This window comes from Phyllostomus hastatus, unplaced genomic scaffold, assembly GCF_019186645.2.
Source record: "Phyllostomus hastatus isolate PE091 unplaced genomic scaffold, TTU_PhHast_1.1 phas_contig_148, whole genome shotgun sequence".
In the NCBI taxonomy this organism is placed as follows: Eukaryota; Metazoa; Chordata; class Mammalia; order Chiroptera; family Phyllostomidae; genus Phyllostomus; species Phyllostomus hastatus.
Genome location: NW_025333607.1, coordinates 6,052,381 through 6,070,743, shown reverse-complemented (window position 1 = coordinate 6,070,743; position 18,363 = coordinate 6,052,381). Strand labels below are relative to the sequence as shown.

Here is an 18,363-nt window from a genome sequence, read left to right as displayed (position 1 = left end):
TACCCCAAACACGGAGTGGCTACGCAAAGAAAGTCACACTGAGTACCAAGTGTGAATAAATGTTACAAAACTATTCAAATGAAACGTTATGATGGCAGCATTATGATACAAGTAACTGAAAACTTAAATTTATCTTATGTATCTCTTCTGTCCTGCCACAATCTTTACCAATGGTTTCTTAAAAGGAACACTACCTTGTAGCATATGCTGGTTGTACTTCATGAGGGTTGCGACGGTCAGACCAGAAAAACAGCAGTCTATCAAATTTAGGTTCAATGTCAGCAAACTGGGCTTTGCCTTCTGGGAAAATTCGAAGTATACCTCCACTTACCTAGGAAAAGAGTCAATATCTAAGTATGAGTAACCAAGAATGCTACAAGTTAAATTTAACGGGGGAAGAGCCCATTACAGTAAATCAAAATCCTTAACTGGATTGTTCAGATACATTTCAGTCCACAAGGTCTGAGGGTGAGTTGCGATTCCAAGTATATGCACTGATACAAGGAAAAAAAATCATTTCCTGTTTTAGGGATCTTATATATACTTGATGAAACAGACGAATATTATCTGACTCCAAAAGCCTTAAAGTGCTTCAACTTCCAGGTTTTAAGTTAGCAAATACTTCCTATTTATGTATGCTAATGATCTGCTTAACCTGCTCTTCAAATGTTTACATTTCAAATCATCTTGAGTAAATTACAGGCACACCTCATTGTACTGTGCTTCCCAGATGTAGTGTTTTTTTACAAATTGCAAGACCTTCTGCCAACAAAAGGATTATGAATTCCTCTACTGTGACAGTTGCTTTATTGCAATATTGGCTTTGTTGCGGTGGTCTGGACCCAAACAGCAGTCTCTCTGAGGTGTGCCTGTTCTATGGTTAAGTATGTCAAATAAAGCAGTTTAGCACATTGTAAAGTTCAACAGATAATGAACAGGACAGCCACAAATCTAATGGCCCTTATTTGAAGAATTCAGTGTTACCAGTAGAACGTGTCCCCATTTATCATTCCCACCACCACTGTGGTCATTATCAGGAACCGAAGCCCTCCCTTTCCAGACTGAGCCTGACGCACTGATGACTGCCTGCTTCTAAAACTGGGTTCCATCCAGAAAGGATTATTACTATTTACCCAAATACATACCCTTCTCCATTTGGGATTAAGTGGACCCACCGACTCATTCCAATATTGACTTAAGTGTCTACTGTTCTGGGACTGGAGGTGGGCCCACGGTGCAGAGTAGGGAATAATGCAGACATATGTCCTCCTGGTATTTACAATCCGGGGGAATTAGAGCGAGGCAAAAACCACCCAACTAAGCAGCTTTTTACCCTCAAAAAACAAACAAAACAAAACAAAACAAAAACCCCAAAACTAAACTCCTAAGTAGTTAGACTCTTAAATTGAAACTTTAATACTTGATCAAGACACTAAGGAGCTTGGGCCTATTCCTAGAGTCTATAGTCAGAGAAGCTACGGATCAGGTTCATCCCTAAGTTAGTTAAATTCAAGCTACTTGGTACCCTTGCCCGCCTTCCTCAGGTTCCCACGTTGTCAGAGTGATTCCCGCAGCCTTGTGTACACATCTGAAGAAACTCTAGACTGTGACCAAGAACATGTCTTCTTTTCTCCCTGGCCCCTGCCCTTTAACTGGAGTCATTGGAGTATCATAGGTGGTCTGCTGAAAATGTCTAAAAAGGCCCTGGCTGGTGTGGCTTAGTGGATTGAGCACCAGTCTGTGACCCAAAGAGTCACCGGTTGGATTCCCAGTCAGGGCACATGCCTGGGTTGCAGGCCAGCTCCCCAGTGGGGGCACGTGAGAGGCAACCACACATTGATGTTTCCCTCCCTCTCTTTCTCCCTCCCTTCCCCGCTCTCTAAAAAAATAAATTTTTTGTTTTATTTTTTTTACTTTTTTCGTTAAATTTTAAATTATTTTTTTTATTTTAATTGTTGTTAAAGTATAGTTTTCTACCTTTTACTCCCATCCCAGCCCACCCCCCCCAAGCCCTCTCTACCTCCTTCCCATTTCCACCCCCCCCCTTGTTTTTGTCCATGTGTCCTTTATACTTGTTCAATAAAATATTTTTTAAAAGAAAATGTTTAAAAAGAGATAGCTGAAGCTTCAGGTCTTCCTCTGGGAAACCACCCCTGACCTCTGAGTTAGGTGGGGCTCCCGTGTGCTCCCCCAGCAACCCGCCCTGCACGTGGCACAGCCAGTTTCCCTGCCAGTCTGCCGGTCCTGCCCTCCCACCAGAGCCCCGCTCCGTGCGGGCCGGCTCTCCCTCTGCTCCACCTCCAGCTCCCAGAACAGTGTCTGGCACCGCAGACATTCGGCCCGTTCTCGTAATGAAAGGTTTCAGTTCTACATATAAAAATGCTATGGACTTTTTTCTGCTCATGTACTAATTTAAAAACGATATATTAATGACTTTGGGTAGGTCATATGAAAATTACAACACTGGCCTAAAGTACTTAACAGTATACAGAAGTGAAGTGCCAATCAATGTATCTCTAGCTTTCCAGATAGTCACCAAAATCTAAATTTAAAAAAAATTTTTTTTAAATTTTAACCAAAGTTACATCAATCTACTTTGTATGTTGGGCTCAAGTTAAATTACCAAATTTATTTCTCTATTTCAAAGTTTTAAAATTGTAATAGAAAAAACCATGTCTGTTGATACAATGCCTCAAGCTCTACTTAGCAATAAAACTTACCTGCATTTTGAACTTGGACTAGGACACAGGGAGCTCCTTAAATCAGAATGATATAGCGAAAGATCACTGTGAGAATCTTTCTGTGCACTGTGAGAATATCCTCAACTTAAGAATGCATATTTAGGAGAGAAATAGGTTTTGTACCCTTGAAACTTGGTGGCTTCCATTTTTGTGGGGGGGTGTGTGAGAAGGAGTATAAAACCTATTTATTTCTCCCCTAATAGGGGGAGGAATATTTCTTCCCCAAAAGGGAGGTGGTGTTTTAAAGGTTATTTAATTTTAAAAAATTACCTTGGCTACACTGGTGTGTTGGCTCTGTGGAAACCCACTGGGGTATATACACTTGCTCACTTTTCTATTTGAATATTTTGCTTTAAAAAAGTAAATTTAAACAAAATTTGAAAATTAACCAAAAATTAGCTTACACCAGTTCCAACACAATAACAACAAATAACATGCTTCCAAAGTTTAAATCATTTAAACCAAAGTGAAACTTGGGCTAATATTAAGGGACTATGTGTTTAAAACAGAAGTTAAACGTCTTATGCAAGGGTGGGTGAAAGGAGGTTTACATAACACAAATAAGTAATAGTTAATAAATGATACAAGAAATAACTCTGTGTTTCACGTACCCATAGCTGTAAACCTACTTTTGCTCACCCTGTACACTCTAACTGGTTTTACAGGATTTGTCAGTATTGATAAACTTCTGGTTTCCCATAATCAATATTCAATCCAACAAGGCAATGCCAGATAACATCTCTACAACAGTGTGAAGAATAAAGTAGGAGTAAGTAGCAAGTAAACCATGGTAATTATTTATACATGATCTCCCTAAAAAGCCATTATAAAACAATCATTGACAGAAACATTTTTATAAAAACCATTAAAAGAACTACATTTTAATACAAGACACTTTCATAAAAGTTAAATTTTAGATGAATAGGTCAACATCTGAAAACAAGGCAATCCACTTTTTGAGCTATATCAGTATATGTTTCATTTCACAAACATCCATTGCTAATACTAAAGCTGAAACAAATCTAAGAGAGGAATTCCTGACTGCTGCGCGTGCTGAAGAGCCTTACCTAGGAGGAGTGCCTGTGAGAAAGAACAAATGCTCGACTGAGCTGCATACCTTGGCGTCCCAGTCCTTGTTAAGATAATATATACACGTCACACATCTTCCATCTCCATTCGGATTATCAACATGACGTACGTATCCCGTTCCATTGCCTGGGTAACAAGCAACCATGGCCTGCAGTGATAATAATGATGAATTTTAGCATCTGTGTCAGAGTTAAAAGAGAAATAGGCTGTATGCTGGTTTTTGACTACTCTGGCTTATACTTAAACTCTTCTCTCATAGAACCACATTAGTAGATACGAGGAGTCAAAGACACTCTGTGTTGGCACTGCTTTAGAGAGTACGAGGCACATGGCGAACAACAGAGGCCTGGTGACTCTTACTTCACAGCAGCAGGAGGAGCTGACCCTGACCCTGAGGGGTCAGACAGCAACACCGCTATGGACGTTTGCTGTCACCAGTTATGCCCGGGCTGGTGTGGCTGGGTTGATTAGAGTGTCGTCCCATAAACTGAAAGGTCACGAGCTCGATTCCTGATCAGGGCACATGTCCTGGTTGCGGGTTCAGTCCTCAGCACACAGGACATATGGGAGAGGCAACTGATCAAGGTTTCTCTCCCTCTCTTTTCCCCCTCCTTCCTGTCTCTCTCAAATCATTAAGCATGTCCTTGGGTCAGGATTAAAAACAAAAACCAAAAACACCCAAAGGCCAGAAGGAAGGCAGGGCCCAATTTCATGACCTTGATCCATACTGATGGCCCTGATCCAGTGAGTCCTGTCCTGCTCCGCGGGGCGGGGGGGGGGGGGGGGGGGTGCCTGCCCTCCCTGAGCTCAGTGCAGAGCACCTGCTGCACCGCTCAGCTCATGGTTACCACCCGTCTGCACCGTCAGCGACGGTACCAGTGCGAACAGGCATGATTCAGGTCAACTCCAAACCTTAACTCATGTAATGTCAGTGATTAAAAAAAAAGGCTAAATGGTGAATTAGCATGGGACTAACCCCTCTTCAAATCAGAAAGAGTGATTATTTTGGTCAGATTATAACAAGATGTAGTTCAGAAGGTTGATGGTGTTAAACATGAAGGCAGAAGAGAGGCCCAAAGGAAAAACCACCAAATTACTTACATGTTCTAGGAATGCAGTACATAATAATCAACTGGGCAATTTAAGGGGAAAAAATCTCAGAATTACGAAAACAACAAAAACAAAGATGCTCAAGGTTATCAATTACTTCTGAAATCTTTATTGCTTCTCCAATTTCTTTATGTATTAAAGCCAGTGGATTAGTATTAATGTCAAAGAGTTAGTACAAAGCTATCACATAGTAATTAAATTAATAATTAAGATAAATGATAAGTGCCAACTTTTAAAACTCACATTCATCTGATGAGTGAGTCACTCCGAGATTTTCGGCCTCAGAGGATCTCAGACAAGGCCTTGGCCTCTAACTGGAGATGTGGAGAGGGGAGAGCCTCGGTGCACCCCGGAAAACCAGACCGGGATGAAAATGTGGGGACCCTACAGAGCCACACTCCCAGAGGTTCTTGGGGAAAAGAAATTTTGTAGGAAACTGGCAAAAATTTGGAAGGTCATAAATTCATTCAAATAACCGTGTGGCCTAATGATGACACAGTGAGACTGCGTTCAGCCACTCGGGCATGTGCTGAGACTCCCCCGTCTGGGGTTTTAGAAATAGAAGAAGGTACTTCTACAAGTCTCATGAAATCTAGCAGCGACTATGCTTAGAACCAGAATTCATACTTTAACAAAGTTATCCTCAGCTATGGATGATCAAAGTGTAAAGTTCCTTAAATATAACATAGCTTTCCCAGTTTTGAAATGATATTCACGCTCTATTTCTTAATTGGAAATTTTGTTGTACTGGTATATTTTAAACATATCTGGGTACAAGAGACTCTGATATTGCCATTTTTGCTGTGTTTTTAATATGCAGAAGACTCTAATGTACTCTTCTTATTCACAATATTTTTAGTGTATTCAGTTTACTTTGACTTAATCTCCTGGTAAAGTAACTAACAGCTCATTCTACACGTGATTCTACCTGCTCAAGCACCTTATTAGTTAAGACGTCATTAGCAACATTAGAAAACATTTATGGAACACCTACCGCCATCACACTACAGAAAGAAGGGTCAGCGTGTTATCTCTTTAAGGACTTACAGGGAAAGAAGAAAAAACAGGGCACACAAACAAATGATAAGCAAATAATTAAACAAATTCTGGAAAAAGGAACTACTCACGTGGAATAAAATAACAGGACAAAATGTTGAGCTACACCTAAGACCTAAGCTTCTCTTTAAAGGACAGACGTGATTTGAAACAGTGAAGAAGAAAAAAGCAAACAGGATGAACATTAACAAATACAGTAAACAGTTAAGTTACAGTGAAGTATTTTTAATTTGGTAGAAATTTGGTGGAATCTTAAAAATTAAGCAGAGGAAATGGGACATGAAAGGTAACCAACAGTGAGCACTTACGGTCCTTGGCTGGGGAGCCTCAGGACACAATTAGACTTTTTAAGACGGCAGCTTCCTTATTCTAGCGTTACATGAAATACCAGTATAAGACAAAGCATACTGCTAAGGTCCTTCCCCCTCAACCCCCACCCCAGAGAGCTATGCATTGACATCTTCATGCCCAAAGATAATGGCATTTAAAGTAGGCCTTTGGGAGGTACTCAGGCCATAAGGGTGGAGCCCTTACAATGGATTAGTGTCTTACATTTTTATAAGAGGCTCTGGAGGGATCCCTGCCTCATCCTCCAAGTGAGGACCCAGCAAGAAGTGGTTGGCTATTGCCCTGGCTGGTGTGGCTCAGTTTTGAGTGTCGGCCTGTGAATCAAAGGGTCGCTGGTTCGGTTCCCAGTCTAGGGCACAAGCCTGGGTTGTGGGCCAGGTCTCCAGCAGGGGTGTGCGAGAGGCAACCACACCTTGACGTTTCTCTCCCTTTCTTTCTCCCTCCCTTCACCTCTCTAAAAATAAATAAATAAAATCTTTAAAAAAGATAGAAGGAGTAATGGCCATTCCTTTGTAGTTCTGTATCAAAGTCCATCAAGACAAATTAAACTATTCCCATCTCTAGGGACTTGTTAGGGCCTGAAGCGAGACTCCCTGCTCATCCCGAGCCCTTCCTGAGGGACAGCAGCAGCACCAGCCCCGACCGCACAGTCCTGCAGGGTTGGGGTGGAGGCAGCCGAAGGGCCCAGACAGCGGCCTGGAAAAGAAACAGTGCAGTCGCCCGCTATAGAACTCAGAAGTATGTTCCTTATCTGCCATCTCTTTGAGACACCAACTTTAAATATTTCAATTTCCCATTGGGAAAAAGCCTATTTAAACATAAGCAAAACAATTAAATACTGTTTTTTCCTTTTTGATATGAAAATATACATGATTGAGGGCGTTTTTAAGATTAAAAACACTGTAAATTTGTTTTTTACTCTGAGAATAAAAGGAAGGAAGAGGTTTGAGATACTTCTTTGGAATCTGAAGACATTTATTTCTGGCATTGGAAGGCTTGTATTCAATATGAAGTTGAACCAGGAAACTTTTATTTTCCCTTTTAAACTGAATTATTTTAAAACACAGATTCAAAGCTAAGAGAACTAAAATTTTATGAGCTACCAAAATACAGTTTTTGCCCTGAATGAGGGGACAAGGTTTACTATCTGCAAAATCTATCCTATTAAAACATATTGCCTCAGTTTACAGAGCACTCTGCCCTTTGTAATGTTGGTAGTTAAAACTTAGTAAGGGCTTACTACAAGCCAGGCATGGATCAGCTCAGTTAACCGTCTTCAAAACAAATTTATGAGATAGATACAATGAATCTCACCATTTTAGATGCTAGAAAACTGAACTCCAAAGAGAATGAAAAACTTGTCAAAGGTCACAGAGGCTCCAAGTGGCAGTCCAGTGGGAAATAACCTCCTCTATTCTTGCTCAATTCCTGGCTCGGTAAAGCTAGTGTTTCGTTTGACCTAAGAGTTCAGATGAAATGGGTAACACAGGCTCGCTACCACTTGACGCCCGCCTGCTGTAGTGATACACTCTGCATGCACAACGCTCAGTTCTCCCAGACAGAGGTGCTGCTTCACGTTTTTCCCAGCTCGCCAGTCGTACCTGTTACGTGTCTTCCCCATTCACTCCCAAAGCACACCTACCCACCACACCTATGCCTCCCTTGGGGTTTATATAAATCTAGCTCAAACGGGAAAAATAAGTCACTGAAAGAACTGGACTGAGATGAGAACAAGTTTGTACTTACTATAAGAATAATTTTTAAAACTTCAGATATCAATTATACCTGCTTAGTTTATGTAAATCTCTTATGTCCTAAAGGTACAATTAAAAACTTTATAAAAAGTTATAAATTGCCCTGGCTGGCGTAGCTCAGTGGATTGAGCACGGGCTGTGAACCGAAGTGTCGCAGGTTCGATTCCCGGCCAGGGTACATTCCTGGGTTGCAGGCCATAACCCCCAGCAACCACACATTGATGTTTCTCTCTCTCTCCCTCTCTCTCTCTCTCTCTCTCTGTCTCCCTCCCTCCCTTCTCTCTCTAAAAATAAATAAATAAAAACTTTTAAAAAAAGTTATAAATTTTGTTCACTGAATGGGGGTAATAGGGAAGGGCAATCTGTGTGCATTTAAATACTTTGACTTTTTTTAACTACATTTTATTTTATAAATAATATATCTTGCCATAAGTAAACTCAGACTTTATGTTTTGAGAACTTTCTTTTTCAAACCGGTATCATGGCAAAAATGAAACTAGCACAGAAAAAAGATACAGTGATAAGAACAAGGGCAGTTTCTCTTCGCACAGCCTCTAGAACACACAGGGCAGTAAGGGCCTTTCACAGACCAAAACTAAAGCCAACTCACTTAAAGTAGAAAGACAAGACTGGGAATGGAAGCGCTGTGAGAGCATGGTGACAGCTCATGGCAGACTGCATGGAAGAAGCAGTATATGAGCTAAGCTTAAAAGAAACATAAAAGTTGGAGAAGAGGGCATTTCAAAAAGAGTGAATCATATAAGGGAAGTTTTAAATGCAAAATACAGAATATATCTGGTGATAAGTGACACTCAGATTTGCTAAAGCACAGAGTTCTTGAGAAAAGGGAAGAAAACTGGAAAGAGGGGCAGCTTGTGGAGAAATCTGAATGCCTGATAAGCAGAATGACCTTTATTCTAGAGGGAGAGGAAAGCCATCGTTTTCAGGCAGGGAGCAACGTGGTCAGAGCTGCTTCAGAAATGTGAGAAAGTAGACTGCAATGGGTTTGGGAAAGGGGAGAGGGAGAAAAATGACACTGAGAGGACCAGTCTGATCCTGACTGCAACAGACAGAAAAGAAATGACAATCAGACACAGAGGAGGGCCTCGGACAGGGTGGAGAAAGACGGAGCAGGCACAGTGGGAAAGGGGGTGCACAGCGAACAGAAGAGGAGCGCAAGGACGTGGCCAGTGCTCCCACAGACAGAGCAAGGGGCAGGGCTGGATCAGCGATGATTTAGAGGCTTTGTGTCTGGCTGAGCTCAGCTGACCACTCATGGAAGTAGGGAACACAGGTTTAGGAGGGAGGAGTTCATCTTTCTGGACATACTGAGTCTGCCATGCTGGTAGGCCATCCAGGTGGAGACAGATGTTCAAGAGGCAGTTGGAAATGCCAGTCTGGAACTCCAAAAAGAGGTCATGGCTGGAGATGCAGATTTAGGAGCCATCTTCATATGGGACAGCTGAAGCCATGTGGCTGCCAGAGAGCGCCCAGGGAGAGAGTACAGGGAGAAAAGAAGAGAACAGAGGACAGACTCTTATGGAACAGTCATTCGGAGTAAGAGCTCAGTAAGCTCTGTTGCTTTCCTGGTCACAGGAAAACTGTTAAACAAACGAAATGGTCAAAAGCCAACTCACTGTAAATGATTTCTGACTAATTATTTTACTAGTTGTAAGTGATAAACACATATTATAAAACAACTTATAAAGGCATTTAGGCTTTTTTCTTAAAATGTATTTTTAAAACTTTTTGCTATTATAATATTGTGATCAACAGTTTTGAATCTCCTCCATTGTACCTATCCTTACTACCTCCCTAAAATTAAATTCCTAGAAGTGAAATTATAAGGCTTAAAATTGTTTTATTGCCAAAATCCTCTCCAGAATGGTTACATCAGCTTATGTACACATCAGTATTTTAATAGTGCACATACCCTCCCACCCATTCTCACCTGGATAGTACGTTTTATTCCTCCTACTCAATTCGATAGGTAAAATTTTAATATTAGTAATGTTTTAATCATAACTGAAGTTGTAAAAGCAAACATTTTTCATATTTTTATTGGCCACTTTATCTTTTGTTAATTGCTTACATCCTTTGTTTTTTCTACTGGATTATTCATTCTTTCTCTACTGATTTTTAAAAGCTCTTTAGCTACTGACACCTTCTGTCATATAACACGACAAAAACTTCAACATTTGTACTATGCTCCTATAGACTATTTTAATACAGGTAGTTATTATTTGTGCAGGAAGGCAGAATATAACCACAGTAGCTAGTAGTATAAATCGAAGTTTTAAAAAGTCCAATAGATTCTTTCGACCATATTCATAGGAATGTGAAAAATGCAGGGGGAGAAAAGGAAAGATGATAAATAGCTTGCTCCAAATTACTCCCCAAATGGCCCAGGAATGATGGACTATTTAAGCCCAGGCACATTACTTTCCGTACTGGGCCCTAATTCTAGCCCAAGAGAAAACACGTCAGTATACATTGAAAAGTCAACTTGCTTAAGGACAGTGCTCCCAACAGGCCGTGCAATCTAGAGGCCATAACGATGCCCACTGCGGTCCATTTCCCCTTTGGCACGGAACTGATGAAGTTACTGCACGGATGCGGAATCATCTGGTGAGGCAGTCTGTATTTGAGCTGTGTGGCTCTGCCGTCAGGACAGAGAGCTGTAATTTGTTAACCTCAGCTGTACTCTCGCCAGCCCCACACAGCTCTTCCTCAGGCTCCTACACAGGGCCGAGTCCACACCACTCACCCACAGCACCCGAGCCGCAGACTGAGTGGGGGACAGAGCAGCCTCTCTCCACAGGAGGAGGCTGCGGATCCCAAGCGGGCCTCAACCTGATCCCCACCCAGGGAGTTACACGGTTCTCCAGCCGCTCGAGGAGATGCCACTGGTAAGACACAGGCTCAGACAACTACGGCAAACTTGTTATGTTCTTAATATTGCTCCCTGGCAGAGCCTGCCATTCAATTTAGCATTAAAAGAAAAATAAAAACAGAACAAAAATCCAGCTGCTTATGGTTACAAACATTTATGTCAGCACCTCTCAAGGGCCCTGAGCAAGCACTACACTAGGCATGCGACAGAGGACGAAAAGTTCCACACCTGTTTCAACTCGAGTCCGGAGCAGAGGTATAATCTAACCTATTATGTAAATTATTCCAGCATAGAAGAGCGTAATACATTTATTTGTTTTAAGGGACTGGAGGGTATGGATTAGGTTTCTGATATTCATCCTACAGCAGTGAGTTAACATTTGCAAAAACACTACCGGACATACAGGGTGGACAAAAGTAGGTTTACTGTGCCACTGCAACATTCTTTTGCACTAACAAAGCCATTGTAACAATCATAACCTGCCTGTCTTTTTCCATATGAAATGTAAACGTACTTTTGCCCACCCTGTACACAATCACTGGCTAATGTCGAGCCTCCAATCAAAAATCTCACTTCAGTGAAAAAATTCCAGTGTCCTTATATCTCCTCAAATCCAGAGTTTGGTAATTAGCATAATAGACATTAGAAATGACCATAAAGAATGGTGTTCAGAATACATGATTTGGCTAGCAATATGTCACGTAGGGACCGCTGCTCTACACGAACACATACAAATCCAGTGAACCCGGTGGCTGCACTCTTTGGGACTAATTCCTGCCTGTTCTGTGATTAGTTTCCTATGAGGAAATTCCATTGTCTGATTCCAACTAGGTTAAACTGAATCCTAAAACCAGACTGGCACTTTTGCAGAGAATAAACCTTTCATAAAAGGTGTTTGTCAGCTCAATGTTGCTAAAGGGATGGAGAATAGGAACTTCATCCAGCTTAAAAAAGTTTGTAAGACTGTTTTTGTGCTTGCTTGCTAATACACTGTTGTACGTGTGGCAGAACTCAGTCAGAGTTTTACTGTCTTTAATCGACAGCAACGTGCCGATTAAAAGCTAGGTTCTAGGGGAGCAGATGTATAGCACTCTCACAAATCTCTGGCCTGAAACGTGAGCAGTTATCTCTCAAAGAGAGCCTACCTAATACCTAAACAACTGAATTGGTCTGGGAGGGACGCGTCACAACTGGGAAGACAGTCATGCGAAGTGTCCAGAACAGTGTAATACACACAACAGAGTGTACAATGTACCCAGGCGGCAAAGATGGTTAATACTTTGATGGGGATGAGGCATCAGAGAAGACTTTATGGAGAAAGTGATGCAGGAGCAAAATTTTGAGGGATAAAACTAGAAGTTTTCCAGACTGCAAGTAGAGGGGATAGAATATTTGCCAAAAGCAGGAACAAATACGGCACCTTGAGAGAAACTCAAGTGGCAGACACTGCTGGACAATGGCATGCGCAGATGGGACTGGAGGGCAGGAAAGGCGGCCAGTGGGGCAGAGGGGCTCTTGCTGACCTGCTGAGGAGCTTTGTTTAGAAGCCCAACATAGCCTGATGTGTTCAGTAAGAACCCTCTGGTCTAACTCTTAAAATACAATCACTCCCAACCCCTCCATCTGAAACTGTGATTTAGTAGGGATGGGATGAGGCCTGGAGTCTTGGGATTTTAAACAAGCATTCCAAAGGATTCTGATCAGCAACAGGCCAAATTCTGAATAACAGGAGCAAAATAATCCTACTTCAAGCTTCACAAACATCACTCAGGCTTCTGCAGGGGAGGGACTGGAGGACGTGGGGTAAGAGGTTCCTGGCACACGGATGAGACCACAGCCTGAATGAAGAGAAGGGGAACAGGAGAGGGCAGGACGGCTAAAGCAAAATTAACCTTGTGAAACAGGACTGGGTGGTGGTAAGAGAGAAGGAAGACCTCATTTAAAAAACAACCACCTTAGAAAAAAATCTTTAAAATATCAACTATTTGTTCACCTAACAAACATTTTCTGAGCACCTACTACATACCAGACACTGTTCCAGATCTTGGAGACACAATGATGAACAGAACATAGTGACTGCCTTCAGGGAACACACATTCTAGTGGGAGGAAAAAGGGCAAACAGAACAAGCCAACACAGAATAATACGTAGTCTGCCTGAAGAGAAATACTGGGGGGGAAATGGGAATGGGGAATACAGTGCTGGGGCGTAATCGTTAATGGGGTGGTCAGGTCACCCTCTCTGGGAACTGACATCTGAGCAAATCTGGAAGAGACGAGGAAGTGAGCGTCCAGGCTCAGCGTGCCCAGCATGTCTGAGGGAAAAGAGGGTCAGTGTGTCTGCAGAGGAGACAGCAAAGTGGGGGGAGAGTGGAAGACAAGGTCGGAGAGGTAAAGAGTGGGGGCTCAAATCACACAGGGCTGTAGAGACAGACCACAGCAGGCGAGCTACATCCCACAGCCTGCTCTGTATTGTCAGTAGTTTCAGCGGACACTCACTGGGTTACATGATCACCTGTGCCTGTGTTCATGCTACAACTGCAGAGCTGAGTGGCTGTGACTGAAACCGTGTGGGCCACAAAGACTGAACTTGTTCCCAGCTGGCCCCGACATGGGAACAACTGAAGGCTGGCGGGAGTCAGAGGCTGGCTGGCCCCTACGGTAACTCAGGTGAGGGGTGGTGACTGCTCCGAGCAGGCAGTAAGGAGTGGCAAGACCTCATTCTATTTTGAAGGCAGAATATGCAGCCTTTTCAGAAAGATTGGTATGGGGTTTGAGAGAGAACTCCTCGAGGGTTCGGAGCGAGAAGCTAGAAAAATGTGATTACCGTAAATGGATGAAGATGACCAGTGACAACGAGGAGTTCAGTTTTGAACATCTTTAGTTGGGGCACATGGGAGGCACAATGAGGGTCCTGCTCTTACAGAACTTACATTCCATGGAACAGAAAGGAAAACAATCATCTCAACACAACTTACCATGTCCAGACTGGGCACTGGAGTGAAGCTGGGGTCAGGGAAAAGGGGTCTTGGAGGGAGAACAGGAAATAGCCAGGCAAAGGAGAAGAGGGACGATGTTCCCGAAAGACAGCAAGTCCACAACGGAAGACGAGAAACAGCACGGTGTGTGCGCACAGGCGTGTGCGCAGAGGCAGGTGCGGTGCATAAAGTGCAAGCAAGGGGGGCGAAGTGTGAGGCAAAGGGTGTGACAGATGAGGCTGCTCGTGTCCAAGGCCCTTCCTGGAAGGTTAGCACTCCTTGATAACCAACTTAGACTTGATCTCATGGGCAGTAGGGAGCCACTGAAGAGTTCGAGGAAGGAAGCGACACAATCGGTTCTGCAAGTTTCGTTCACTGGAGTGGGAGACTGAGTGGCAACGCTTCTGAAGTGTAGCTGTAAAGCAATGGGCTCGCTGTCCTTACTGCAGCTGGTAAGCAGCTAGCTATTTCCTCTTTTGGGTAACTCTATAAAAGAATAAATGTTTGCTTTGTTTTTAATTTTCTTAATGCAGAATCATGCAATGATAACAACAGGCTGATATTTTTTAAGTTCCCAAAATGAATGGACTCAAATGCAGAACTTAAACGTTTAAACTTAGCCCTAGTCTTAGTGCTTGGAGAGGTATTCAGTAATCACTAAAATGCTCATTTCAATTAAGACTTAACAGACACAAAGCATTCCTTAGTTGAAAAGACTGATCATAAAACCATATAAATCAGACCCTTAAGAAATTAACAACTCTAATAACGAGCTGATTTCCCCCCAACAATAACAGCACGACTCCCTCTGTACAGTGTACCCAAACACTGGTGCGAAGTTCATCCCTGTAAGAGTGCCAGTTTCTCTGCACAGACCTCCAGTGCACACAGCCGCACGCAGGGCGCCTCGTTTCAGTCCTGCAACGGCTCCATGAGTTATGCAGCAAGTGGCCATCTCCACTTTGCGAATAAATCTATCTGGGCTTTGTTTGTAAGTGCTGAAGTGTTTAACCTGTCTGCTCACACCACTGCCTGGGAGTGTAAGTAATGTGAAGGACCAGATCTGATCTTAGAAAATAGTGATGGCCCTGTTTTAAATAACATTAACCTCTATTCTACTTTTGTCACTTTGAATGAGTTTAATATTCTTTGTTTGTCACAGTTATTAGAAAAGTTGCTTAATTATTTATAAATTGCCACACGTAGACACTTGTATATTTATTTTCTGGGTTTCCCCAACAGATTTTAGACTCCTACAGAACATGAACCAGGTCTTACTAACCTATGCCAAACATAGGGGTCTAAATATCTGTTGGATGAATCGACTGATGATTGGGGGGCGGGAGCTGAGGGTGGTGAAAATAATGTGAGAGGGAGAAAGAAGGGGGGAAGAGGGAGCGCCACACTCACTAAATTATGGTTACAGATTGGTTTCCATTCAGCACCATATGACTTTATTTTGGCCTGAGGCATAGCTCATTTTTAAGAAATGTTCAAGTAAACCTAGTGAGTGGTTTGTAAAAATAGTCTAAATGAAATTCAAGAGTTCCATGACAACCATTAAGAAGTCAAGTTGTCTAAACCTAATACCTGGTGACTCTCAGGCACACTGCCAGTAACTGGTGACCTCCAATACTTCTCTCAAATCTTCATTCCCGAGACCCATCAGAGCAAGCGTCTCGGCCACTACTTCTTCCACCTCAGTCTGCAGAGCTGCGTGTTTCTTGGAACCACAGTTTTCTGCTGGTTCAGGCTTAATCTTTATGTCACAGTGCTCACTGAATTCTGTAAATAACTGAATTACCCAGCTCTTACGGTCAACATTATTAAATGCCAATCTGCTGTAGGTAGAATTTTACAGACTGTTACTGAATAATATGTCTAAATGTGCTGTGGATAAAAAGGGAAGTCTTGCTTTGGTTCTAGAGGGTGATGGGGCCCACTGACTCTAACCGAAGGAACTGATGGGCCATAAGATAAAATTTGAGGACCCCCACTACATGGATATTAATTTGAAGAGAATGTTGCAAGATGTCTTAGGGTCTAGTGTCAAAGGTGAGGCTCCACTTCTGTATATAATTTGAGAGAATTTAAGTAAGTTAATTTTGAAGGAAGAACCAAACCAGTCACATTTTAAAGAATATTGGAAAAAAAAAAAAACTTCCGGCCAAGATAGAGGCATAGGTAGATACATTTTGCCTCCTCTCACAACCAAAAGAAGGACAACAGATTTAAAAACAAAAAACACCCAGAACTGACAGAAAATCTAACTGTATGGAAGTCCACCAACCGAGGATTTAAAGAAGAAACATTCATCCAGACTGGCAGGAGGGCCGGAGAGGACCACAAGCAAGGCAGCGGCTGGAGGACGCGGCAGGCGAGGCTGCTGCTGGTGGTCCCACGTGTGTGTTCAGACAAACCAGGAGCCACCAGGGAGCAAGAGAGACCGCACAACGCAGGGCTCCAGCACGGGGAAATACAGCCTCAAAACATCTGGCTGTAAAGAATCCCAACTCTACCCCTTCCTGGCCGGGTCACTCTGGGCAAGTGACTTAACTTTTCTGTGCCTGATTTCCCTTGTCTGTAAAGTGAAAATAATAGTATACCTGCATGGTTAATAAACCAGTAGGTACAAAGTGCTTAAACCACTGCCTGGCGCACAGATAGTGCTAACTATTAGCTACGACCAGTAGCCATGGGGCCCTCGAGCTGCTTCCTCATCTGATAAGTTAGGATTATCACTATCTACCTCACAGGCATGTGAATTAACAAGACAACAAAGGGAAGTGTCCTATAAATCTCAATTCCTTTTTATGACACCTTCATTATAATCTCTAAGAGAGCCTACTATATGCACAGCATCACTGTAAGTAAAATCTTTACCTCAATCCTCACAACACTGTATCAAATGCCTACTACTATTATTCTCATTTTATTTTTTTAAAGGTTTTACTTATTTATTTTTAGAGAGGGGGAAGGGAGAGAAAAAGAGAGGGAGAGAAACATCAATGTGTGGTTGCCTCTCACATCGCCCCCACTAGGAACCTGGCCGGCAACCCAGGCATGTGCCTAACGGGGAATTGAACCAGCGACCCTTTGGTTCACAGCCTGCACTCAATCCACTGAGTTACACCAGCCAAGGCTATTATTCTATTTTATAGACGAGGAAAATGAGGCTTAGGCTGGCTAACTTACCCAAGGCCACAGAGTCAAATGGTTAGCTGGACTGTAAACCCAGGTTCTTCGGACTCAACAGCGCAGTTCTGAGCCTCCATACAATATGGCTTTCACGCATATTCACTCTTTTGTACATCTAAGAAGCTAATAACGTGCCTGGTAAAATGACTGATATGTATATGACATTCAATAAATGTTTCTTTAATCAAATGAATCCCAGCTGTCTTCAAGTGGTAAAACTGTTCTGAGGAAAGGGGAGTATAACATGGCAGAGGCGGAAGAGCCTGTGTCCCTGCTTTGTCTGCCCCAGAGTGGTGGGAGGTCTTGGACCATTCACATCATCTGGGCCAGCTTTCCTTATTTCTAAAACAAGGAACCTGAGCTTGACCTCTTCCAGTCTAGCTTGAAGACTGTATATCCCATCTGGCAGCACTTCTGATAGAGCAGAAACTTAAAATAAAAACTCCAGGATTTTAAAACTGGAAGATGCTGTAAGTGGCATCTCTTTAGTTTTAGATGGCCCAACTCTTCAGTTATAGATGGAAATCCCAAAGGGCAAAAACTCAGGTCTCCTCATTTCCAATTGTTCGTAATGACACAAAGCAGGCATTTAAAACAGAATTAAAAGAAATATAACTGACATCACACAGCCCAAAATAATGCATGCCAAAATTAAACAGTACTTGGTAACTTTTATTGCTCTAAAAGCTCAAAGTTTATTAGTCACTATAAAAAAACAGATTTTAGTGCTTGAATAAGCATCTCAAATAAAGACACATTAAGATATTATCTTTTAATTTTGTGAATACCCAGTTCTAATAAATAAACAGGGTAACTTCAGAATAAATTATTCTGATAATAAAAGCCTTTCAATAGCAGTATTCGCACTTCCCTTTTCAGCTGCTTGGCTCCACAGGTAAGTTTCTATGAAAAACAGTTTATAGCAACAGTTCTTAATCTTTCTTGGTTTGCATAGTAATTAATGTCTTACTAAAACTTTTTAATGATACTACCAAAAGAAGGCCAAAAGAAGTAACTAATAGTTCTTTTTATTAAGTAGGGTGAGCCAAACCACTTAGCAAGTATTTAAGTTCTCACAATTTAGCACCTGTTGGGCACTGCATAACTTTCCAAACCTTAGAATCAGATTGGACAGGACAACCTCATTTCCTGTTTCACACTTATTTTTAGGTGGTACTTACTTTTTCTAAAAACCAG

The 18,363-nt window shown here is 42.2% G+C and overlaps 1 protein-coding gene across 2 annotated transcripts in view; it reads right to left on the bottom strand.

The window, feature by feature from the left end:
• The window catches only part of EGLN1 (egl-9 family hypoxia inducible factor 1), a 45,562-nt gene that overhangs the window by 4,851 nt on the left and 22,348 nt on the right, over positions 1 to 18,363 (bottom strand). Inside the window, exons 2-3 of one of the 2 annotated variants that reach the window (XM_045860991.1) lie at positions 3,859 to 3,978; positions 195 to 331 (exon numbers count right to left, since the gene is read on the bottom strand). In XM_045860991.1, coding sequence (XP_045716947.1) covers positions 195 to 331; positions 3,859 to 3,978 — 257 coding nt within the window. The remainder of the gene's footprint in view (positions 1 to 194; positions 332 to 3,858; positions 3,979 to 18,363) is intronic. The other variant, XM_045861010.1, reaches the window with a different exon arrangement.